The sequence below is a fragment of the Rhinoderma darwinii genome, chromosome 5 (assembly GCF_050947455.1).
Source record: "Rhinoderma darwinii isolate aRhiDar2 chromosome 5, aRhiDar2.hap1, whole genome shotgun sequence".
NCBI lineage: Eukaryota > Metazoa > Chordata > Amphibia > Anura > Rhinodermatidae > Rhinoderma > Rhinoderma darwinii.
In genome coordinates, this window is record NC_134691.1 from 335,046,108 (window position 1) to 335,073,364 (window position 27,257).

The 27,257-nt window shown below is 45.3% G+C and overlaps 1 protein-coding gene across 1 annotated transcript in view; it reads left to right on the forward strand.

The window, feature by feature from the left end:
• The window catches only part of LOC142653067 (scinderin-like), a 71,756-nt gene that overhangs the window by 12,482 nt on the left and 32,017 nt on the right, over positions 1 to 27,257 (forward strand). The window contains exons 5-10 of the mRNA XM_075828772.1: positions 1,141 to 1,233; positions 3,765 to 3,891; positions 6,013 to 6,101; positions 9,034 to 9,249; positions 21,611 to 21,732; positions 23,185 to 23,275. Of these exons, the coding sequence (XP_075684887.1) occupies positions 1,141 to 1,233; positions 3,765 to 3,891; positions 6,013 to 6,101; positions 9,034 to 9,249; positions 21,611 to 21,732; positions 23,185 to 23,275 (738 nt within the window). The remainder of the gene's footprint in view (positions 1 to 1,140; positions 1,234 to 3,764; positions 3,892 to 6,012; positions 6,102 to 9,033; positions 9,250 to 21,610; positions 21,733 to 23,184; positions 23,276 to 27,257) is intronic.

Sequence of the window (27,257 nt, forward strand, 5' to 3'; positions counted from 1 at the left end):
CAGAAGCAGGGAGTTCTCGGTAAGTATGAACTTCTATTTTTTTACAGGTTGCTGTATATTGTGATCGGTAGTCACTGTCCAGGGTGCAGAAACAGGTACTGCCGATCGCTTAACTCTTTCAGCACCCTGGACAGTGACTATTTACTGACGTCTCCTAGCAACGCTCCCGTAATTCCGGGAGCCCCATTGACTTCCTCAGTCTGGCTGTAGACCTAGAAATACATGGGTCCAGCCAGAATGAAGAAATGTCATGTTAAAAAAGCAAGACGCATCCGCAGCACACATAACATGTGCATGACAGCTGCGGACTTCATTGCGGAACTTAGAATCTCCATTGAAGTCAATGGAGAAATTCTGCCATGAGTCCGCAACCAGTCCGCCACTGCTCCGCAACAGACAGAGCATGCTGCGGACACCAAATTCCGCTCCGCAGCCTATGCTCCGCAGCGGAATTTTACGCATCGTCTAAACGAACACTTCTAAATTTAAGTGGAAGTCAATGGACAAACGGCTCCGCTGCGGATTAACGCTGCGGAGTGTCCGCAGCGGAATTCAAGTGAAATTCCGCCACGTGTGAACCCAGCCTTAGGGAGGACTATTAGGGAGGACTATTAGGGAGGACTATATGCCGTATGCTTTAGGAACTAATGAGGAAATAGAATATTTCAGAAAACATACAATTGTGCATAGTCCCCTGCTGGTTCATTGGCAATAAAGGACAAGATCTAGTAGTGGTGCATTGTGGAAGATGTAGTGTTTCCACCACTAGACAGTAATCCCATGTGGAAATCTCTCACAGTGCACTGCTAAGCTCTTAGTGGGCGTGTCTGTCACCACAATGCTGACAGACTCCAAGTGGCAGTCAGCAGAATGTTAAATGCAGCTCTAGATGTGACTACAGTATCAGATAAGATAAGTAATGCTGTGCTGCTTTTTATTGTCTCTCCCCCACGTGTATCCACCATATCCTCTGCACTGTGCCCTGTCTCCAATGACCTACAGTAGTGTTCTCCAGTTTGTGTCTCTCCAGATGTTACAAAACTACAACTCTTGTCATGAGGAGATGAGGAGTTGTGGTTTTGCAAGAGCTGGTGAGCCACAGGTTGGGGAATCTTATCCCGCATCTTATATTTTTTAAAGATCTTAGGTCCAAAGCCTAAGTTACCTGAAGGAGATGAAGACACGGACCAAGCTGCTGATGTGACGAACAGAGCGAAGGCAAAGTTGCACATGGTAAGATGAAAGTATGTTATATAGGATCAGGATAACTCCCAACATTTCAGACGGTCAATGGGAAATACTTCCTAATGTCCCAACCCCAATGATAAGCCGGTCACTTAGGATCTGACTGCCGGTGATGCCCATGTAATGCATGGACCCTCCTAGTACTCCAGAGCTCTCCTCTTTCCTATATCCATAGGGCACACGGTGCATCTTTATTGCCACCATACTCCACACCCCTCGTGGGCATCCTGCATAGAGTCATGCCAGCGCCCTCCCTGTTGCAGGCACTCTGGTGGGAGAATCTGTGGCAGGCACTCTAGTGGGGGATCTCTGGCAAGCAAAAAGGAGGCATCTGTGACTCACACCCTTCTACTGTCTTGTGTATATAACTGCTATGCAGTTGTATGTGTCTTCATGGTTACAGACTACAAACCCTGTGTGTAGTCTGATCGTGCAGTCATGTGTTACTTTCTTCCCTCTGCCTCGTCTTCTAGTGTCTGCAGCTTTGCAAAAAGAGGAGGCAGAGGTAATGACATGATTACAAGATCAGTGTCACGCAGGGTTCGTGGACCCAGTGGGCCGTACCGCCTTGGCGGTATGGCAGCTGGCCAACAGGGTGCAGGTCACAGTTCGTATAAAGTACCTGTGGCAGCTCGGACAGTAGCAAGGCAGGCTCGGCTGGGACTAGGCATGCAGGTAGACGTCAGGCGTGGAGCAGCAGGACAGGCGTAGGTACAGCACAGCACGGCTACAGCACAACACGGCACTGGAACAGGATAGTACGGGATACAGGACACAGGATACAGGAACTGGAAAACACTAGGAGGCCATTTGCAAGACAAACTAGGATACAAAAAACAACGCTTAGGCATGGAAGCATGGGGCTGGGACCTTCTTATAGCCCAGGGAGCAATCAGCTCAATTACCCACATGCGTGCGCTTTGGCTTCTCAAGTCTGGACTGAGCTCGCGAGCGCACCCTGGTGGTCACTGCGGAACAGGACGGCCGCATGTGCAGACATCTCTGGAGAGAAGGGCGTCGACTGGATGGAAGGAGATCGTGGTCAGCGACCACGAACGTTACAATCAGACTACACTGAGGGTTTGTTTGTAGTCTGTAACCATGGAGACACATACATCTGCCAAGGAGCTGAATGTAAAAAATCTGCAAGTTGCTGCATTTTTTTTATTTTACTTGTATTGGAGGCAATGTACGCTTTTGCAATCACTTTTAAAGCTGTGGTGGTAAATCTATCCCATTATAGGGCTTCATATGCAGGGGATACAAGTGACTGACTACAACTTTCCCCAGTGATAAAATTGCAAGACTAAGGGTATGTTCACACGACCTCTTTTCAGACGTAATGGGGGCGTTTTACGCCTCGAATTACGCCTGAAAAGACGGCTCCAATACGTCGGCAAACATCTGCCCATTGCTTGCAATGGGTCTTACGATGTTCTGTTCAGACGAGCTGTCATTTTACGCGTCGCTGTCAAAAGACGCCCGCGTCAAAGAAGTGCATGACACTTCTTGGGACGTAATTGGAGCCGATTTTCATTGACTCCAATGAAAACCAGCTCCAATTACGTCCGTAATAGACGCAGCGAAAAACGCGAGTACTTGTAAAAACATCTGAAATTCAGGAGCTGTTTTCTCCTGAAAACAGCTCCGTAATTTCAGACGTATTTGGCGTTGTCGTGTGCACATACCCTAAGTTCTAAACCAAAAACTGTTCCTCGTGCAATAAGGAAGCATATTTGCTGCAATACCCGACTATCTGGTGATTAATTTTGTGTAGAAACTTCCTCATTACCCCATCCCATTCCTCAGTGGTTGTGAAAGGAAGAGACCTTTGGAAGCTTCCAGATATCTGCCTTCCTCACCTGCAACAAAGGCGTGGGAATGGAGTTGTCAGACTTGAGCTCATGCTTTTCCAACAGAAATTGCAGGCTCTTTTGTGTGTGGTAAAGTCTGCTGAGCCTTTCTATTTAAAGGGGCTGTTCACTTTGGAAAATCTCTAGATTTTAGAGGGGTCCCTTGATACCAAGTAAATCACAAGGGTTCCCACTGCTGGGACCCCCAGTGTTCAGCTGTAATCTGTAGGCAAACTTGGCAGTAAGTGTTCACTTTCACTGCAGCGCCACCTCAGGGGAAATGAAGCATTACACAGTGTCCATTCATATCTATAAATGTGTTGTCTGTGTAATACAGGACTAGTCCTCCAGAGAGAGAGACGCTCTATGTAACCGCTCTCCACTCTGGGCAAGAGGTGAGGATCCTGATAGGGGACCCCCTCTATTACCCCAGAATTACTGAATAGTGTGGAGGTAAATGGGTTTTCTAAACTAGACAACCCCTGCTCCTGTTTTTTACTAGACTGGGAACGAACGGAGATCTGACAACTCCATTTCCACGCTCTTTTTGCAGGAAAAAGATACTAGTAAAATAGTGCACCTCAAGCAAAAATAGACCTCTGTTTCCGATCCCCAAACATTATTATAAATAATATATTTATTAATTATATGTCACTTATATTACAGATTTCAGATGAAAGCGGATCCATGGAGATAACTACAGTTTCAGAAGAAAGCCCATTTTCCATGTCCATGCTGCTGACAGAGGGATGTTTCCTCCTATATGGTGGCGACAAGATCTTTGTTTGGAAAGGTAAAATAATAAAATAATAATAATAATAATAACCCCTCTAATCACTCAAAAAAAGTGGCCCCTATATTCTACTGACAGAAAGAATCTGTGGGTAGAGTAGAAAAAAGACATAAAAATTTTATATAGATATGAGAGAGATAGATAGATAGATAGATAGATAGATAGATAGATAGATAGATAGATAGATAGATAGATAGATAGATAGATAGATAGATAGATAGATAGATAGATAGATAGATAGATAGATAGATATGAGATAGATAGATAGATATGAGATAGATAGATAGATATGAGATAGATAGATAGATATGAGATAGATAGATAGATATGAGATAGATAGATATGAGATAGATAAATATGAGATAGATAGATATGAGATAGATAGATATGAGATAGATAGATATGAGATAGATAGATATGAGATAGATAGATATGAGATAGATAGATATGAGATAGATAGATAGATATGAGATAGATAGATAGATATGAGATAGATAGATAGATATGAGATAGATAGATAGATATGAGATAGATAGATAGATATGAGATAGATAGATAGATATGAGATAGATAGATATGAGATAGATAGATATGAGATAGATAGATATGAGATAGATAGATATGAGATAGATAGATAGATATGAGATAGATAGATATGAGATAGATAGATATGAGATAGATAGATAGATAGATATGAGATAGGTATGAGATAGATCAGGGGTCTCAAACTCGACCGGGTAAGTGGCCGCATATAGAAAAAGTTGACGGGCCGCATTACTTTCAAATTTGATACAATACAAAATTATTGTTAATCAATTAGTTATTTGAACTACTACAATACTACATTACTATAATAATACCGCTAGGTTTAAAATTTGAGATATTTCTCCACGTGCTTATTTCATCAATCCAGCTTTCCAGTTTAAGTGTCGCTAAATGCAGTCCGGCGGCTCAGTTAGCAGTGCCCTCTGGGGATGCTGCCGCAGTGCCCTCTGTGGATGCTGCCGCAGTGCCCTTTGTGGATAATGCAACACACCCCTAGATAAGGACACAGTGCCCTCTGCAGATAAGGACACAGTGCCCTCTGTAGATAAGGCCAAAGTGCCCTCTGTAGATAAGGCCACAGTGCCCTCTGTAGATAAGGCCACAGTGCCCTCTGTAGATAAGGCCACAGTGCCCTCTGTAGATAAGGCCACAGTGCCCTCTGTAGATAAGGCCACAGTGCCCTCTGTAGATAAGGCCACAGTGCCCTCTGTAAATAATGCAACACACCCCTAGATAATGCCAGTGTCCTCTTCAGATACTGTCTGTAGAGGCTGCCACAGTGCCCTCTGTAGAGGCTGCCACAGTGCCCTCTGTAGAGGCTGCCACAGTGCCCTCTGTAGAGGCTGCCACAGTGCCCTCTGTAGAGGCTGCCCCAGTGCCCTCTGTAGAGGCTGCCCCAGTGCCCTCTGTAGAGGCTGCCCCAGTGATGTCAGGGGCTTGCCCAGATCTGGAGTCCCAGGCAGATCGCTAGTAGGCTCTTCCTGGGACTCCAGCTGTGCTCCTGACATCACTGGGACTCCTGCTCTGGGGAAGCCCCTGACATCATTGTCGATGTATGGACAGCGATGTCAGAGGCTTCCCCAGAGTCCCGGAGCAGAGCCGATAATAGTGCTCTGCCCAGGACTCCGCTCTGGGAAAGACCCTGACACACTGTCCATATATGGGCAGCGATGTCAGGGAATTCCACAGAGTCCTGGAGCAGAGCCGACACCAGCGCTCTGCTCCGCTCTGGGCAAGACCCTGACACACTGTCCATATATGGGCAGCGATGTCAGGGAATTCCACAGAGTACCGGAGCAGAGCCTGTACTAGCGCTCTGCCCGGGACTCCGGCTCTGGGGAAGCCCCAGACATCGCTGTTCATATGTGGACAGCGATGTCAGGGAATTCCAGAGTCTCTGAGCAGAGCCGATACTAGCGGCTCTGTGTCCCGCGGGCCGCAGATGATAGATAGATAGATAGATAGATAGATAGATAGATAGATAGATAGATAGATAGATAGATAGATAGATAGATAGATAGATAGATAGATAGATAGATTTGTGATCATTGTGTTTGTTTGTGTGAAAAAATTCAGGAAAGAAGTCTAATAAGGAAGAGAAAAAGATGGCTCTGAAGACTGCAGAAAATTATCTGAAGAAGATGAATTATGCTGCTAATACTCAGGTATTATCTCTGAACTGGCCATCTACAATTTTATAACAATACTTCCAGGGTACATGTATATGGGATGTGTTAGAATTGTTAATTTCCTGTACCTCCAGGGGGCCCCTTGGCCTTGGATTCTATAGTAAAGTTTATAATAATCAGCCATCAGAACATTAAGACCCTGTTCACACTGAGTATTTTGCAGGCAGAAAAAAAAAGGCATTTTCAGGCAGATTTTGAGCTGCCTGTACTCTCTTACTGTGGTTTTCGCTGCATTTTCCGTGGCGTTTTTTGGCTGCAGCCATTGAGCGCTGTGGCCATTGATATCAATGGGAGGCGGTTTCCAGTGTCTTTTTTTGTTTCCAATTCCGGTGCTGTTTCCGCGTCAGATTCAGCGCCCAAAAAATTCTGTGTGAACAGGGCCTAAAATGGTTTGTTAAAGAAAAAAGTTTTGTCATAAATAATTTAAGTGATAACCCCCCTTCGCTAATTGCTGTTCTAATGCCCTTTTAGGGATGTTTTACTTTATTGTAAGCCTTCAACCAGGGGCGTAGTTAAAGGTTCATGGGCCCCGGCGCAAAAGTTCTTCTTGGCCCTCCCTCCCAACCTCTTCTCAAGGCCGATGGTCCGCAGCTTTCAGCTGCATCGCTGGGTCTCCTAAGTGACCCAACGATGCAGAACTAGCAGCCAGGGGCGTCACTAAGGACTTAAAATGTCAGGGGAAATAGCCCCAATACATATACCCCCCAAAAAAAATTGTGTATGTATATATAGGAGACAGCATATCTATAGCACTACGACCCTATAGCTATGAATAGGATTAGATACAGTGGCTCAGCAGACAGTATCACACATGATAGGATTAGTTATAGGGCCCAGCTCGCTGACATTATGGCTGCAGTGCTGGTCCCAGGAAAGGTAAGTATAAGAAGTGCTTTGCTCTTTTATGTGTTACACATTTTTTTTGCGTGTTTGTGGTTTTTTTACAAGTTTGGTTTTTGGACTACGTCGGATTCGAGGATTACTTCAATGTGTTTTTTTATTCCCAATAAAATGGTTCATGAGGGTTGTGTGTGTTTTTTTTTTTTATTTCAATAAAATATTTTTTCTATGTCCTTGTATTTTTTTAAACTTTATTACTACCACCTTAGTAATGGCTGCTGGCTGATTGACAACATCCATTACTAAGGTGGGGCTTAGTGTAAGCCAGTGAAAAGCTTAACACTAACCCCCAATTATTACCCCGGTACAACACTGCCACCAGGGGTACCAGGAAGAACCGCGTGTGATCCCGTACCCGAACATCAGCAGCGATGGTCGGGTAGTGGGGCGGCCGCAGGCTGGTACTATCAGGCTGGGAAAGACCAGAAACAGTGAAACTTCCCACCATGGTAATGCCAGGCTGCTTCTGCTGTGTTTTATTTGGCTGGTTATGGAATTTTTTTTTATTGTTTTTCCCATTTATTGTTTTTTATGTTTAAATTAGGTGGGATCCCCCTATTTTTCATAACCAGCCAGATAAAACACAGAAGCAGTAGCCTAGCATCACCAGGGTGGGAAGGGTCACTGTTTCTGGCCTTTCCCAGCCTGATAATACCAGCCTGCGGCCGCCCTATTGCCCATCCATCACTACAGATGGTCACGTACTGGATCGTACCCGGCTCTTCCCAGTATCCCTCGTGGCGGTGGGTACCAGGGTAATAATGGGGGATAGTGATAGCCTCTGCATCGGCTAACATTAAGCCCCGCCTTAGTAATGGATGTTGTCAGTCAGCCAGTGGCCATTACTAAGACAGTAATAATAAAGTTTAAAAAAAATACAAATACACAGAAAAATATTTTATTGAAATAACCCCCCCCCCCCCACAACCTCGAATCCGACGTAGTCCAACGACCGAACCTGTAAAAAAACACAAAAAACAAAACAAAAACATAAGTAACAAATGGGCAATGTATCTAAGCCTAGCATGTGGTTGCTCACACTGTGAATCGCCAAGCACCCCATTCAAAACAGCTGATTAGTGGGGGTCCCGGCAGTCAGACCCCAACCCATCAGCTATTGATGACCTATCCTAAGGATAGGCCATTAATATTTAGGGACTGGACAACCCGGGCCCCAGCAGACAGTAAGAGTATACTTATCCTCCTCTTCGACTCCGGGCACAGCGGAGGTCCTGACTCCATCCACCGTAGGGATGTGCACGGTTCACAGTGGAGGTCCTGACTCCATCCACCATCGGGATGTGGGCAGCGCACAGCGTCGTGACGGTATGACGCAAAGAGACATCAGGACCTCCGCTGCTCTCCAGAATGGGGAGAGTAAGTGTATTGTCAGTTACTATAGTAACAGGAGCCCGTGTAGTTTATTACATAGGCCACAGTTACTATAGTAACTTTCTATAAACGTGGTGCGGGGGGCCACGGACCTCCTGGCCTCGGACCCGGTCGCAATTGCGACTGCTGCGACCTCTATAAGTACGCTATGCCTTCAACTCAACATCAAGATTCACGCTTCCCATTGTTTTGTAACTTTGATCGCGCACTTTATTATCGTAGTTTTGTATTTTGTCCAGTCTGTGCACTAATTTTTACCGGAGAGAATGTGGGCTGTTATGTGGCCATTCTTACCAAACTCAATGTAGCAAACCCTTCCCCGTGTGTACTAATTCAAGTTGACAAATAAAATAAAGGGGAATGAAAAGAAAAGTAACATACTGACAAACATGACAGCACGGAAAAGTCTACGTATATCTGGATGAAGATGGGTGACTGAGTGACCAAAGACAATTCTCCGTGGCCTCCAAAATAGCTGACAGTGGTTCAAAGTACAAGTTCCAACATACAGTCGGAAGAGCAAGGTTTTAATGGGTTAATGTCATTTTTCCTCTCTTGTGCATTGTTACAGTTCTCAGTTATACCCTTATATGAGCTCTACATGCTTCTGTTATAGATCATAGTCCTGCCAGAGGAGGGAGAGACCCCAATGTTTAAACAGTATTTTAAAGACTGGAAAGATAAAGAGCAAAGTCAAGGCTTCGGGAAAATAGTCACCACAGGAAAAATTGCAAATATTAAACAAACTTCATTTGATGCAAAATTGCTTCACGATTCTCCAAAAATGGCTGCGAAGTACAACATGATGGATGACGGGTCCGGAAAAGTTGAGGTATTCTTGGCATTAGAAATTTTATATGAATTTATAATACAACAATAATGCCCTCTATGAGTAAAGAAATAATTGCTGTAATAAAGTCCCCTAAGTACAAGAATGTAACTACTATAATACTGCCCCTATATACAAGAATATAACTACTATAATACTGCCCCTATATACAAGAATATAACTACTATAATATTGCCCCTATATACAAGAATATAACTACTATAATACTGTCCCCCTATATACAAGAATATAACTACTATAATACTGCCCCTATATACAAGAATATATCTACTATAATACTGCCCCTATATACAAGAATATAACTACTATAACACTGCTCCCTATATACAAGAATATAACTACTATAATACTGCCCCCTAAGTACAAGAATGTAACTACTATAATACTGTCCCCTATATACAAGAATATAACTACTATAACACTGCTCCCTATATACAAGAATAGAACTACTATAATACTGCCCCTATATACAAGAATATATCTACTATAATACTGCCCCTATATACAAGAATATAACTACTATAACACTGCTCCCTATATACAAGAATATAACTACTATAATACTGCCCCCTAAGTACAAGAATATAACTACTATAATACTGCTCCTATATACAAGAATATAACTACTATAATACTGCTCCCTATATACAAGAATATAACTACTATAATTATCTTGATTATTTGAAAACTTGCAACAAATTATTACAATACCTTTGCAATACACTCATAACAGATAAAGAAAATAAACGTTTGTCTCTTAATAACATCACAATCATTAAACAAACCATAATATATGAATATTGCTCCAGTATAGATCGTTTCAACTATTTTCCATGATATTATTCTAGACAGTATTACAGGAGAGTTCTTCTTTATTGGTGACCGTGCAGCATCGCGCACACCACAGAGGGTACACGGTCACCACATTTATGACATATAGGAATCCTCTATGATATAAACGGAGTTCGGGCTAGAAGTCTCCATACAGCAGCTGAGAGTTTCACTGTCCCACTAGATGTGGTGACTGCAGGGACATGACTCAAATAAGTCGAGTCACTTCTCCCCTTATGTAAAACCACCCTTCCCAAAGCAGACACTGAAACAGAGTTGGATATTTATGGCCACAGCAGCCGTTTATTATTTAAATAACAATGAATTTTTTAAATACCATAACTTTTGAATCCCCAAAAAGGGATTCATCATAACATTAAATAACCCACTGCGACCCTATCAGGGTCACAACATTATTAACCAACCAGAATGACAGGGGCAAGTCCTTGAAGCCACCGATACTTAATTTTGGCCATCTGCCCACCAATACCTTACCCCCAGCCGTAACCCGGCCCGGGGGCACCAATTACCTTTTGCAGATGACCACCATATATATAACCCAGCTTTCAAAAGGGGTAACACCCTAAGAAGCCGACTAATTGGGGGGTGCATCCCGTGATGCATTCCCCCCACCACTTTTTACGACCTACTTCAAGGACTCCCCCCCGCAGCTGCAATGACAAAATTAACCACCCCGCAGACATACGTTAATATGCAAATAACAACTGCTGACAATAACCACCACCCGCAGCAACCTTCTGCCGCGATCTACCACTCCACATCAGGGCGGGCGGGCGGGAACATGCTCCTGCTTCTGGGTCCTGGCGAAGAGAGAGAAGAGCACAACAGGAAACAGGTACATCCCCTTCAATCCCCACCCCTACTTCCCCAAGCCCTCCTACTATTCTTAACCTACTCTCATAGGCCAGCCAACTCTGAGTCCCTCCCATCTATTTCAGTCATGGAGGCCTCCCCTTATTTTCTTTTTGGTCTGCAGTACGGCCTCTTCTTGACTCAAATAAGTCGAGTCACTTCTCCCCTTATGTAATACTACCCTTCCCAAAGCAGACACTGAAACAGAGTTGGATTTTTATGGCCACAGCAGCCGTTTATTATTTAAATAACAATGAATTTTTAAATACCATAACTTTTGAATCCCCAAAAAGGGATTCATCATAACATTAAATAACCCACTGCGACCCTATCAGGGTCACAACATTATTAACCAACCAGAATGACAGGGGCAAGTCCTTGAAGCCACCGATACTTAATTTTGGCCATCTGCCCACCAATACCTTACCCCCAGCCGTAACCCGGCCCGGGGGCACCAATTACCTTTTGCAGATGACCACCATATATATAACCCAGCTTTCAAAAGGGGTAACACCCTAAGAAGCCGACTAATTGGGGGTGCATCCCGTGATGCATTCCCCCACCACTTTTTACGACCTACTTCAAGGACTCCCCCCCCGCCAAAGCGAAACAGGCCTTGACCACCTCACACCTGCGAGCTCCTCCACACTCCCACCGCTCACTCAATTCCATCAGTCAAAGCCAGACTCCACATATCCATCCCCACATCATTGAGGTGCACACCATCCTCTCTCCAATACCTGCCAGTCCCAGCCTCCAGATCCCAGTGGCGCTCCGCAACCCCACCATTACGCGCCACGAAGCTCGATATGGCCCTGTTAGCCTTAATGCGAGCCTTGTTAATTTTTCCCACCGAACGGGCCATCCGCCAGCTCTTCCTAGGGACCATCTCGGACCACACCGTCACCAAATTAGGATAAGTTGCCCATAAGCAGAGCAAATCATGCTTGACGTCCCGTACCAACTCCCGGAAAGGGCGTAGGCCCAAATCGTTGCCTCCCACATGCAACACCAGCACCTCCGGCGCCCTGTCAAGCAGTACAAAATTGTGAAACTCAGGCAATACCCTGTTCCATGTCATTCCCTGTATACCCATCCACCTCACGACCGCCGCGTCCCGCGGAATCCTGAGCTGTCGACCGTCCGGCCATACATCTGCACGAAGGGCACCCCAGTACACAAAAGAGTGTCCCATAATCCACACCATGCATGAGTCACGGCCTGCAAAACAAATGAAGAACATACACGCACCACCGCCCGCTGCCGCGCACAATTAATACTCAGGCGGAAACGCACACACCCGGAACATGCTATACATTACCATATCACAACATGTGCAAGCGAACATAAGAACGGAAACGCGCCGACTCCCAAAGCCCTATCCGCCGCACGCCTGCATCATCCAAACCCCATCTCACCGCCTCCGTCGCTGCCCCTATACGGAAAGAATGAGACGAGTACTGCTCCGCCTGCACCCCGCTAGCCACTAGACACTTTCTGAAAACCGAGATAAACTGATACCGCGACAGAAACGTGCCATCCGCGTGCCGCAGCAACGGTGCGTACGAGAGATCTAAACCCTCCAAGTACTCCTTGATGCACAACACTGGACAAACCGGATTTCCTGGGACCGCCAACAAAACCACTCGACGTCCCGCCCCCCCTGATCCGTTTTCGACCGTCGCAACACTATCTCCACCCTGTCTTCATACAAATCGACATTATCCTGCAGCAAGCCCCCCGCTTTTACCGAACTAGGAGAAACCAATTCCCCTACCCGAAAAGCTCCAAAAAAGGCTAACTCAAAAGCCAACCGGAAAAGCTTGCTCTCATACTCTGAACGACACACCTGCCACACCACCACCTCCAGCGAACACAACAATTGAAATGACACGGGACGCCTCTGATCTGTCACCACTACACCCCGTCTCAGCCCCTTCAATGCCTGGCCCACCAAGAAACGCTTTGTGATGTCCACCAACCCCCGTAATTTACAACCAAAAGCAATGGCCGCCACGAAGCGATTAACCTTAGCGACCGTGCAACCCCGGGCAAACGCATCCCCCAACCAAAACAGCAAGGCCACCATCCTATCATCATCCGAGCACACATCACCCAAAGATCTCACCCACTCTTACCATTGCCTCCATCCAGCAGCATACGACGACCACGTCGCACTGGCCAGCGAACGTTTAATCAAGGCACCTGCCGCCTGTATACCAGCTCCCACAGATGACTGGGACAGTCCACCCCCGTTAACTCCGCGTTCGGGACCAGCTGATGGAAACGATCCTACTGCAAGCGAGAAAGCGCGTCAGCAATACAATTCTCTACCCCGGGAACATGCACCGCCACCACCCACGCATTTAAACTCAAACATGCAAGCACCAACTGACGCAACAAGCGAACCACTGGAGGGGACGACGCCGAAGTATTATTTATAGCCATCACCACCCCCAGATTGTCGCAATGAAAACGCACTTTTTTATCCCGGAACCTGTGTCCCCAAATGGTGACCGCCACCACGATGGGAAACAGTTCGAGTAGGGCCAAGTTACGCGTCAGGCCCGCCTCCACCCACGCAACCGGCCATTTTCCCGCGCACCATTGACCTTTAAAGAACGCCCCGAACTCCACCGCCCCGGACGCATCAGTGAACAATTCCAAATCGAAGCTATCCAACGCCCGGGACATCCAAAGAGAGCGCCCATTATACTGTGCCAGAAAATGGAGCCAGACCCGCAAATCCTCCTGTGCTCCGCCGCCAGACGAATGAAATGATGGGGTTCCCCAACCCCCGCCGTTGCCAACCGTCGACAAAAAACCCTGCCCATCGGCATGATGCGGCAAGCAAAATTCAACTTCCCCAATAAGGACTGCAATTCACGTAGTGTAATTTTCTTAATCCGGCACGCTCGTTCCACTACCAACCGCAAATCCCCCAACTTATCCTCCGGCAATCTGCACTCCATTGCTACGGAGTCGATTGTAATTCCCCCCAAAAAATTGGTCGTCACTGGACCCTCAGTTTTTTCCACAGCCAAGGGTACTCCGAACTCCCGTGACACCCAATTGACCGTCTCCAATAAATTTGCGCAAACCCCCGAACGCGACGGGCCAACACACAAGAAATCGTCGAGATAGTGAATAACTTATTCCACCCCGGCGATCTCCCTGACTACCCATTCCAAAAAAGAACTAAAAACCTCAAAGTACGCGCACGACAACGAACAACCCATGGGAAGGCATCGATCAATGTAGTAACCCCCTTCCCAATAACATCCCAACAACCGCTGGCTGTCCGGATGAACCGGCAATAAACGGAACGCCGCTTGAATATCAGTTTTTGCCATAAGAGCTCCTCTTCCGTAACCACGTACCAACGCTACCGTCGCATCAAACGACGTATAAACACGGAACAGAGATCCTGGTCAATGCCATCATTAACCGACGCCCCTTTTGGGAAGGACAAATGCTGAATGAGCCGGAATTTGTTACATTCCCGTTTCGGAACCACCCCTAACGGCGACACCACCAAACCCGGAACTGGGATCGTGCTAAAGGGGCCCGCCATTCTGCCCAGATCAATCTCCTTCCGTATTTTCTCCGAGACTAACCCCGCATGCTGATATGCCGACTTAAGGTTGCGCCGCGTGAAAGGGACCTCATGCGAAGGGGGCGGAATAACGAAACCGGAACCAAAACCTAAACTAATCAACCGCGCCACCTCCTTATTGGGGTACTTACTTAGAAAGGGGGCGATCTTTATGAGCTTCACCGGAGTCTCCCCCATAACCAGACGCACCGCTGGCTCCCCCCTGTCGTTTACCCTTTTTAAAACATTTGGACGCTCCATGCGACTGCCCGCTGCAATGTGAGCACACATGCTTGAATTTACACGCTGCTCCAAATTTGCACTGCCCCTCGTTGAAATGCCACCACGTCCCAAATTTGGAACCTGAGGCCTGACTAGCTCCGCCGGAAGTTCCTGCTGCGTTCCCGCTCCTGGGAAAGGACTGCCCCTGCTTATAAAGTGCCGTCACTTTTAACCATAAGGCTATGTCCTTATGATCCCACCGTATATTCGGCCGCACCGCTTTCCGCTGCCGAAACTGCTCATCGTAACGAAGCCAAGCCTGGCCCCCATAAACCCGATGCGCCTCCCCCACCGCATCCAAATAACAAAACAAGCCGGAACAATAATCCTGGCGCCTTTTCTCCAATAACACTCGCCAAAATTGCAAAAGCCTGCATCCAATTGACGAACGTTTTTGGAATCAACCTGTACCGTCTCTTTTCTTCCTCGTCCTTTTTTGTTTCATCCCGCTTCACCTTATCCAAGTTAAACTTCTCCAGCGGAAACAGGGAAAAGATCTCCACATACTCGTCTTTCCAAATCCTTTCTTTTACCTCCTGCTTCAAATGCGCCCCTAACGTGCCCTCATAACAAACGTAAACCTCCCCGCGCGCGCGATCATCCAGACGCACCCTATCCACCTCCTTTGGCGAGTCTGTTTGAACCGCCGCCGCCACTGCAACCGCTGCCCCCGCGGTTAACCCCCCTCCGGTTTGAAGAACCGGAGCGCTTCCAACACTGCCCCCCCACACCGCGGCCGGCGCCACGCCTGCCGGTTCTTGGGAAGGGAAACCGCCTAGCCGCCCCACCAACACCTTTAAACAACCCACTAACTCCGCAAAACTATCCCCCGCACCCGCCTGTAACCCCGGGACCCCCGACTCCGCTGCGACGCCCGCCGACGCGACGCCCTCTACACCAATACCCGACATCAATAAAGCTGGAAAAGGTAACTCACCAGGCTGCCCAGGGGCTGTGAACCCGTCAGCCGGACCCCCATGTCCACGTGCAGAGGCCCGCCGCTCACCGTCCTCCAATGCTCCGGACGCTCTCTGGCGCTGTCCGCATTGGCAGTGTGTGCACGGGGAATTCCGATTTCCGTCTGAAAAAAGGGGGGGTGACATCGCATCATCCAATTGGCCGAGCTCCAGTTCTTGCCTCGTTCGTCCTGGTGAACCAGCTCTACGCTGTTCCGTCCCTGGCACTCCAACCACCGACCTCATCCTGCGTCCTCTGTTCATTTCCACCTCCGCTGCCCGCTCGACGTCACCATGAGCCAACCCTCTGGCTGGCACATCGCCATGCAGGGTCGCCGTTGCCCTTCCGCCACGTACCGAAGAAGGAGGGGGTGTGGCCGGAAGTGAAGGCCGCGTCCTCCTCGCCGCTGCCGCCGGGCGCTGCCGCGTTTTGGGATTCCTCCCAGGACCAGACGAAAGAGCAGCGGCAGGCCGCCCTGGGGTCTGGCCTGAAGGGTCCACTGAGGGGCTCCTCTTGCGCCGCCGCGCGAGCGCCTCGTGCTGCGCGTCACGCCGGGAGTGCCAGCCCTAGCCTGAGTCACGGGGGAAACGGGCTCTCCTCTTCTCCTGCCCGTCCCCCTGGCACGCCGGTCCTGTACCTCGGCCTGCTCCAGCAGCCCCGAGACCACCGGCATGATGGAGCGCTCCACGCTCGCTCCCGACGACTCTGCTCGCTCCTGGACCGGAGCGCCCGCTTTTTCCTGCAGCAGCGTCGCCACTCGTGCTCCGAGGCATCCAAGGCCCTGAGAGGCTGCCGCGGCCCGCAGCAGCTCCATCGCCTCCTCGTCAGACGCAGCAGTGATATAAGACATGCTCCTGCTTCTGTGTCCTGGCGAAGAGAGAGAAGAGCACAACAGGAAACAGGTACATCACCTTCAATCCCCACCCCTACTTCCCCAAGCCCTCCTACTATCCTTAACCTACTCTCATAGGCCAGCCAACTCTGAGTCCCTCCCATCTATTTCAGTCATGGAGGCCTCCCCTTATTTTCTTTTTGGTCTGCAGTACGGCCTCTTCTTTACTCTGTAGATAAGTCTCTTGTATAAAGAGGACATTGGTTTTGTCGTCAGACAGACGCTGGAATATCGCCCGCCGCCTGCTCCTATTCTTCACACGGTTCACATTGATGGAGGTGATTTTCAGCCTCATCCTGGTTACATGTCTTTCCTACTTTTTTTCCTTCTTCCACTGCTATGTCCTGTAACACCCCATCTTTTGGTGGACATTGGGGGGTCAGCATCTTCATCCTGAGGTTCGTCGTCTGGGATGTGTGAGGAGACTTGCTCCATCTCTGCTTCTTCTTCCTGTTCATCTTCCCCCAGCGCACAGTAACGTCCCCCAGTTATCGCCAGCACTGGAGACTCCGGTGATTTCTTTGCAGCAGTGATTTTTTTCCTAGAAGAATCATCGGTTTTACTTCTCCTTTTAACCGTCTGAAATCCCTCCTCATCCATACTGGTTGCTATGGCTGGATCAACTGGTTTTTTACTGGTCGCTGCGGCTAGATCAGCTAGTTTTTTACTGGCCGCTGCGGCTGGATCAGCTGGTTCCTTACTGTTCACTGCGGCTGGATCAGCTGGTTCCTTACTGGTCGCTGCGGCTGGATCAGCAGGTTCCTTACTGGTGTTGGGCAGATGTTTAGATGTTTTGGTGACAGAGTGACTGAATATTTTGCTTTTAGCATGACCTCTATTTTCAGTGGCTGGTGACACTTGTGAAGCATCCACAGATGGGACATTCGTCTCTGGAGCACGATCTCTGGTACTTTGGCTCACATCATCGTTGGGGCTTCCAGGTTCTGGGGTTATATCTACACATATGGAGACATCCTCCTGGTCTTCCTCCATGGCTTCTGTAAAGGTCTCCTCCTTATTATGTTCTGCATGTGGACACTACCGGAATGTATGTCCAGGTCCTAAGCACAGGTTACAGACGACAGGTCCTGTACAATCATCCTTCACATGCCCAAACTGACCACATAGTGAGCACTTAATACGGGAACAGTTGAATGCCAGGTGTCTGCCCCCACATCTATGGCACCGTCGCGGTTGACCAGGGTAGTAACATATGCCTCTCTCCGAGCCCAGGTAGAAGGAGTGCGGCAGATGTCTGGTCACTCCATTCTCCTGAACCAGCTGGATCTTGACAGAATATCCTCAATTCCAGATCTCCTCCTCATCATAGATCTTTGTTGGCAGTCTCTTCACCTCACAATATCTGCTCAACCAGTGCTGCAAATCTGCCAGAGCCACCACCTCAGACTGGAACAGGACGGTGGCGGTGACTACCTGGGGTTTAGTCAGCTGGATGACATGTAGATGCTCCCACATCGCGTGCTCCTTTGTATCGTTATAAATACTCCAGAACAAGTCTAGACTATATTGCAGCTTGAAACTGATGTCATAATTCCTGCTGGAGGGAACGTGGATCAGAGCGAACACCTCAGAGGCTTTAAACTTCATAAACTCCTTCAACAAAACTTTCCCAATGTAGAGTCTGGAGGGGAGGTTTTCCTCTGGTCCTGAGTACCTGATTCTGACCGCGTTCCTCCTCTGAGGTGTGGGGTAAGTCGGTCTTGTGACGCTGGAGAACAGTCTCCTGTACTGAGGTCTGTCAGCAGGTGGGTCAGGACTGGACCTCTCCTCAGCTGATTGTACTGCAGATCCTCCTGTATCTGCTCCTGATCGCTGTGTAACCTGCACTCCATTCACTGACACTGCGGACGGCTGAACCTCCAGAACAGGGTCAGCAATGTCCACCTCAACCTGTGCCGCTGGTTCATCAGATATCAGACTGTCAATCACCGCGCTGAGCAAGGTCTCACTTACAATGTCAGTATATGCGGCACTTTCTTGCTCACTCCCAGGAGTGCCACTCGCATTCACTTCATCTGTACTGCACATAGAGTCTACTGCAGTTAACCCCTCGTCAGCTGGCACACATTTCTCTGCAGCTTTAGCAGCATTTGTGTTGGCTGATTGCACAGACCCCACACATGATGGGAGTTGTGATCCTTCAGCCACCGCACACTCATATCTTCCAGGGTTTCCCTGCGCCACAATATTATACACAGTCTTATAGTCAGTGTCTTTTTTTGCAATGATATTTTTTCTCTTCACAGTTTGGGCTCTGGTCTCCCTTTTGTTCTCAATTGCCCGGTTCTTTATTTTGGGTACTGTGCATGATTCTTTCTGCAATCTCTCCTTCAATATCACCAGCTCACGTGTGCAAACATCCAGACACTCACATTTCATCAGCTTTGCCTTTGGATCAGTCTCTTGGTTAATTTCAGTTCTCAATTTGCGAACTTGCATTTCCATTTTAAAGATATTTTTCTTTGTTATTTTTGTGCACAATTCACCAACATCATGAGATTCTGTTGACTCACCAGCCACCATTTCCAGATCATCACCTCCACCATCTCCATGCTGCAGGCCAAACTCCAGACTCTGGGCTTTCCCAGGATCATCAGCCCAGGACCCCTCCCCTCCACCTGGGTCAGAAGCCATGCATAGTCCTAACAGGGAGCTCACAAGCACACGTCTATCCTCTCCTATGGACAAGAATATAACTACTATAATACTGCTCCTATATACAAGAATATAACTACTATAATACTGCTCCTGTATACAAGAATATAACTACTATAATACTGCCCCTATATAGAAGAATATAACTACTATAATACTGCTCCTATATACAAGAATATAACTACTATAATACTGCCCCCTATATACAAGAATATAACTACTATAATACTGCCCCTATATACAAGAATATAACTACTATAATACTGCCCCTATATACAATAATATAACTACTATAATACTGCCCCCAATATACAGGAATATAACTACTATAATACTGCCCCTATATAGAAGAATATAACTACTATAATACTGCTCCTATATACAAGAATATAACTACTATAATACTGCCTTCTATATACAAGAATATAACTACTATAACACTGCCCCCTATATACAAGAATTTAACTACTATAATACTGCCCCCTATATACAAGAATATAACTACTATAATACTGCCCCTATATACAAGAATATAACTACTATAATACTGCCCCTATATACAAGAATATAACTACTATAATACTGCCCCTATATACAAGAATATAACTACTATAATACTGCCCCTATATACAAGAATATAACTACTATAATACTGCTCCTATATACAAGAATATATCTACTATAATACTGCCCCCTATATACAAGAATATAACTACTATAATACTGCCACTATATGCAAGAATATAACTACTATAATACTGCCTCCTATATACAAGAATATAACTACTATAATACTGCCCCCTATATACAAGAATATATCTACTATAATACTGCCCCTATATACAAGAATATAACTACTATAATACTGCCCCTATATACAAGAATATAACTACTATAATACTGCTCCTATATACAAGAATATAACTACTATAATACTGCTCCCTATATACAAGAATATAACTACTATAATACTGCTCCTATATACAAGAATATAACTACTATAATACTGTCCCCATATACAAGAATATAACTACTATATTACTGCCCCTATATACAAGAATATAACTACTATAATACTGCTCCCTATATACAAGAATATAACTACTATAATACTGCTCCTATATACAAGAATATAACTACTATAATACTGCTCCTATATACAAGAATATAACTACTATAATACTGCCCCCTATATACAAGAATATAACTAATATAATACTGCTCCCTATATACAAGAATATAACTACTATAATACTGCCTCCTATATACAAGAATATAACTACTATAATACTGCCCCTTATATACAAGAATATAACTACTATGATACTGCTCCTATATACAAGAATATAACTACTATAACACTGCTCCTATATACAAGAATATAACTACTATAATACTGTCCCTATATACAAGAATATAAATACTATAATACCGCCCCTATATACAAGAATATAACTACTATAATACTGCCCCCTATATACAAGAATATAACTACTATAATACTGCCCCCTATATACAAGAATATAACTACTATAATACTGCTCCCCATATATAAGAATATAACTACTATAATACGGCCCCCTATATACAAGAATATAACTACTATAATACTGCTCCTATGTACAAGAATATAACTATTATAACACTGCCCCCTATATACAAGAATATAACTACTATAATACTGCCTCCTATATACAAGAATATAACTACTATAATACTGCTCCCCATATATAAGAATATAACTACTATAATACGGCCCCCTATATACAAGAATATAACTACTATAATACTGCCCCCTATATACAAGAATATAACTACTATAATACTGCCCCTTATATACAAGAATATAACTACTATAATACTGCTCCTACATACAAGAATATAACTACTATAACACTGCTCCTATATACAAGAATATAACTACTATAATACTGCCTCCTATGTACAAGAATATAACTATTATAACACTGCCCCCTATATACAAGAATATAACTACTATAATACTGCCCCTATATACAAGAATATAACTACTATAATACTGCCTCCTATATACAAGAATATAACTACTATAATACTGCCTCCTATATACAAGAATATAACTACTATAATACTGCTCCTATATACAAGAATATAACTACTATAATACTGCCCCTATATACAAGAATATAACTACTATAATACTGCCCCCTATAGGTAATAATTTAACTACATGAATTATTGTTTAAATTCTCTTGAAGATTTGGCGAGTTGAAGCCACTGGAAGAGTCCCAGTAGACCCAGAAACCTACGGGCAATTCTATGGTGGGGATTGTTACATCATTTTATACACTTCTCCTAAAGGAACAGTTATCTATACCTGGTGAGTGGGAAAGGAGGAAACATCATCTGTGCACTGTTGTGGGGGCTTTGTCACTCTATGATGAAGGCACTGTGTATTATAGATCATTTCTATTGGTTCTTCCCAGCAATGTTGCTGATCAAGACAATAACTTTCTTTTAAGCCAACAGCCTGCATTCTTATAAGTGACCAGTAGAGGTCCCTATGTGCACGGCTGTTGGGATGTGGGATGTGTATATACTCATTAGCTGTATAACCTGTTTGCTTTGTGGTAAAATAGATTATTTTCTGCTCTGCACACATGACAGCTCAGGACCCCCTGAAGTGCAGCCCTCGTACTGGCAGTCGTGAGCCATCCATATGTTGCTGAATGGCCGCCATGTAATAACACATTCTCCCTGCAGCGGAAATGTCCGGTAGAGAAGGCTTCCCATACGTAGGTGCTAGCAATCCAAGGTACTTTAATATAAAAGATGTTGCATCTGATGGGACCCCCCTTTAACATTGATGGTCTGTCCTAAGGAAAGGCCATCCCTGTTTGATTGGCGGCGGCGGACCTCTAGGACCCTTGCCAATCGGCACAATGAAAGGGCCCCGACACTCCGGCAAGTATCGCATCCCCTCTATTATTTACATAGGCAGAGCGGCTCGACTGCTCAATGCCAGTCAGTGCCCCAAATAACACCCTTATATAGATCTATCCACAAATGTCCACATACAGTGCCAGACACAATGCCCTCCATGTAGTGGGGGCAGGCTGCTTCTATATGACTTACCCTGTGCTAGATGTCCGTCTACCTATAGTGCACAAATGGCGCCTACAAGACAACATCATGATGAGGATATTTGGTATTAAAAGGGGTTGTGCAGTTTAGAAATGATATTTTCAGGTACTCTGTTAGTGAAGTCTGAGTTTATAGAGGGGGAGTCTACTATGCAGGACCTCCCTGTAATAGCCAAAGTGGTCAACAGCTACGAAGAGCCTGGAAGACTCAACATGTCCGTGCATTATATTCAGTATCCATTGATTTAATGGATACTGTGTAATTCTTTATTCCCCCTGTGGTGGCGCTGCAGGGAAATTGAGCATTTACTGCCAAGTTCACTAATGGATTACAGGTGATCGCTCAGGGACCCAGCAGTGGGACAAATTGTGACCAATCTGTCATTCGGAGACCTTTCTACCATAAAGGGATCGTCTAAAGCGGAGAACCCCTTTAACGTAGGCCACTCCATGGACGACATAGATAATTATATACGTTTTACGCCAGTGTCTACTATGTAGAATTGAGTTCTGCTGAACCACAGGACTCCCCGGTTATACGACGTGCCGGATTATCCAGTTATTTTTTTAATAATACGACATTGGGCTATTTTTGTTACATGCCGGTTTGAATGATTTTCCGGACCATCAGGTACCGGATTATTGGAATTTTACTATATATTTATATATTTGTTCGATCTTTCTCACAGGCAGGGGAATCATTCAACAAAGGACGAGATCACAATTTCCGCCTTCCTCACGGTGCAGCTTGACCGTTCCATCAAGGCCGGAGCCACTCAGGTCAGTATAATGCTATATACCTGTATATTATTATTGGAGATGTTATAAACTACCATGTTTCCTCGTCTATTATAACTTTTCCTTTACTCGCTCTCGTATCATTTGTTCGCTTTATTTATGACTTAATAATATCAATATGAATAATTAATAATCCTGTTCTAATTTCTTATTCTTCACACTTTAATTGTTCAGCATTTATTTCCCCGATCGTGTTGTGTTATTATAGGGATTCTATCTCTAGCGATCCAATGATGTCTTAAAGGGAAACCCCACCTTTAAATATCATTGATTATTTAGCACCTTTATAAAGTATCTATTACCTTTTTGCTCTTTTTGTTTTTACTTTGTTAAGTGTCAATACATGGAAACCATCAGCAAGCTGCTATTGATGGACCTGGATTCTATTATGTAGTTCTATTTAGGACATTAGTAAAATGATGGTGTTTTGCTGTGAATCTGAACCCAATAGACCATTGAGGCTCATCAAGACATGAATACAGCAATACAGGATATTCCTGTACTAAAAAGAGGAGCTGTCCTTGGTATTCACACAAGCCATGACCAGAACCAAAATTAAGACATACTAAAAAGCCTGAGCCTACTTGTTGATGGTTTCCAGGTAACGATTATTATTTTTTGTTTGCATTAGGAAAAAGTAAAAAAAAAATACTACAAGAAAATAAATAAAAATGTTGACTATATAGTCACTCTTAGGCCTTATTCACACGAACGTGTTTAACGTCCGTGATACGCGCGTGAAAATTCCGTTTGGGATTTTGAGGCAGATTTTGACCTGCCTGCACGTCGTTTGCCGCGATTTTCACTGCGTCTATCGCTTGCGCCCATTGAGTGCTACGGGTAAAAAACTCTGCGAAATACGCTCTTTCTGCCTCCCATTGATGTCAATGGGAGGTCAGAGGCGCAAACGGCCGAAGATAGGGCATGATGCTTCTTTTTACAGCGAGACGGTTTTTCCGTTCGCGGTAAGAAAACGCCTCCGCCTCGCAATGAGATCAATGGGAGGCATATTCGGCCATTTTTTGGCGCGGTTTCGGATGCGGTCTCCACGTCAAAAAAGTGTCAAAAATCTCTGTGTGAACAGGGCCTTCTAGTGAGGAGTAAAAATCTATTTTAAAGGGATTGAAGCTAATCTGCAATACCAGACACAGCCTATTTACAGGATTAAATATATATATACACACACACACTAATATAAATACACAAAAAGGGGAGATCTCCGGACTCCAAGAAGAGCAGGCAAATCTTCCGTGCACCGCCACAGACAATGTTGTGACGCCAAAGTCAGTCAGGACGAAGTCTGCAGCGTCGCCCGGGAGTGAGGAGGACTGGAACGGGGAGAGGTGAGTATCTGCAAAATCTGCCCTGAAGTCTGTATTTAAGGGGTCCGGTCTGTGGTCTTTATTCATTTAGGGGTCTGACCTGTATTTAGGGGACTGACCTGGGGTCTGTATTCATTTAGGTCTCTGACATGGGGTCTGTATTTAGGGGGTCTAGTCTGGGGTCTGGATTTATTTAGGGGGTCTGGTCTGGTGTCCCCGACGTCCATTCTCAAAAGTTGTCAAATATGAATATATAATAATACATACACATATCTGCTAACACACTACACAGATTTATAACACCCACTGACTGATACACACATATAGACACATACATCTACAGTATATATCTATACATACACTTATACACACACTGACTGATATACACAGATATGAACACTATACATACTCTGATACACACTTATACACACATAAATCTACAGTATATATCTATACATACACTTATACACACACTGACTGATATACACACATATACACACACATCTATATATCTATACATACTCTGATACACACATATACACACATACATCTACAGCATACACTACCGTTCAAAAGTTTGGGGTCACCCAGACAATTTTGTGTTTTCCATGAAAACTCACACTTATATTTATCAAATGAGTTGCAAAATGACTAGAAAATATAGTCAAGACATCAACAAGGTTAGAAATAATGATTTTTATTTGAAATAATAATTTTCTCCTTCAAACTTTGCTTTGGTCTTGGAATGCTCCATTTGCAGCAATTCCAGCATTGCAGACCTTTGGCATTCTAGCTGTTAATTTGCTGAGGTAATCGGGAGAAATTTCCCCCCATGCTTCCAGAAGCCCCTCCCACAAGTTGGATTGGCTTGATGGGCACTTCTTGCGTACCATACGGTCAAGCTGCTCCCACAACAGCTCTATGGGGTTGAGATCTGGTGACTGCGCTGGCCACTCCATTAGGGTATGTTCACACGATGAGGGGCAATTACGTGTGAAAAGACAGACTGTTTGCAGCTGCCTCGTTTCACACGTAAATGCTCCTCCTCGTAATTTACGAGGCGTCTGAGACGCTCGTAAATCTTGAGCTGTGCTTCATTGAGTTCAATGAAGAACAGCTCAAATTACGTGGCAAAGGAGTGCCCTGCACTTCTTTGCCGAGGCAGTCCATTTACGCGTCGTCGTTTGACAGCTGTCAAACGACGACGCGTAAATTACAGGTCGTCTGCACAGTACGTCGGCAAACCCATTCAAATGAATGGGCAGATGTTTGCCGACGTATTGTAGCCCTATTTTCAGACGTAAAACGAGGCATAATACCCCTCGTTTACGTCTGAAAATAGGTCGTGTGAACCCAGCCTTACAGATAGAATACCAGCTACCGGCTTCTTCCCTAAATAGTTCTTGCATAATTTGGAGGTGTGCTTTGGGTCATTGTCCTGTTGTAGGATGAAATTGCCTCCAATCAAGCGCTGTCCACAGGGTATGGCATGGCGTTGCAAAATGGAGTGATAGCCTTCCTTATTCAAAATCCCTTTACCTTGTACAAATCTCCCACTTTACCAGCACCAAAGCAACCCCAGACCATCACATGACCTCCACCATGCTTGACAGATGGCGTCAGGCACTCTTCCAGCATCTTTTCAGTTGTTCTGCGTCTCACAAATGTTCTTCTGTGTGATCCAAACACCTCAAACTTCGATTCGTCTGTCCATAACACTTTTTTCCAATCTTCCTCTGTCCAATGTCTGTGGGCTTTTGCCCATATTAATCTTTTCCTTTTATTAGCCAGTCTCAGATATGACTTTTTCTTTGCCACTCTGCCCTGAAGGCCAGCATCCCGGAGTCGCCTCTTCACTGTAGACGTTGACACTGGCGTTTTGTGGGTACTATTTAATGAAGCTGCCAGTTGAGGACCTGTGAGGCGTCTATTTCTCAAACTAGAGACTCTAATGTACTTGTCTTGTTGCTCAGTTGTGCAGCGGGGCCTCGCACTTCTCTTTCTACTCTGGTTCGAGCCTGTTTGTGCTGTCCTCTGAAGGGAGTAGTACACACCGTTGTAGGAAATCTTCAGTTTCTTGGCAATTTCTCGCATGGAATAGCCTTCATTTCTAAGAACAAGAATAGACTGTCGAGTTTCACATGAAAGCTCTCTTTTTCTAGCCATTTTGAGAGTTTAATCGAACCCACAAATGTAATGCTCCAGATTCTCAACTAGCTCAAAGGAAGGTCAGTTTTATAGCTCCTCTAAACAGCAAAACTGTTTACAGCGGTGCTAACATAATTGCACAAGGGTTTTCAAGTGTTTTCTAATCATCCATTAGCCTTCTAACACAGTTAGCAAACACAATGTACCATTAGAACACTGGAGTGATGGTTGCTGGAAATGGGCCTCTATACACCTATGTAGATATTGCATTAAAAACCAGACGTTTGCAGCTAGAATAGTCATTTAGCACATTAAGGCCTCGTTTACACGAGCGTGATATACGTGTGTGCGACGCGCGTGCTTTTCACGCGTGTCGTACGCACCTATATTAGTCTATGGGGCCGTGCACACAGTGCGTGAATTTTGTGCAACGCGAGTGCGTTGCATAAAACTCACGACATGTCCTTTCTTTGTGCGCTTTTCGCGCATCATGC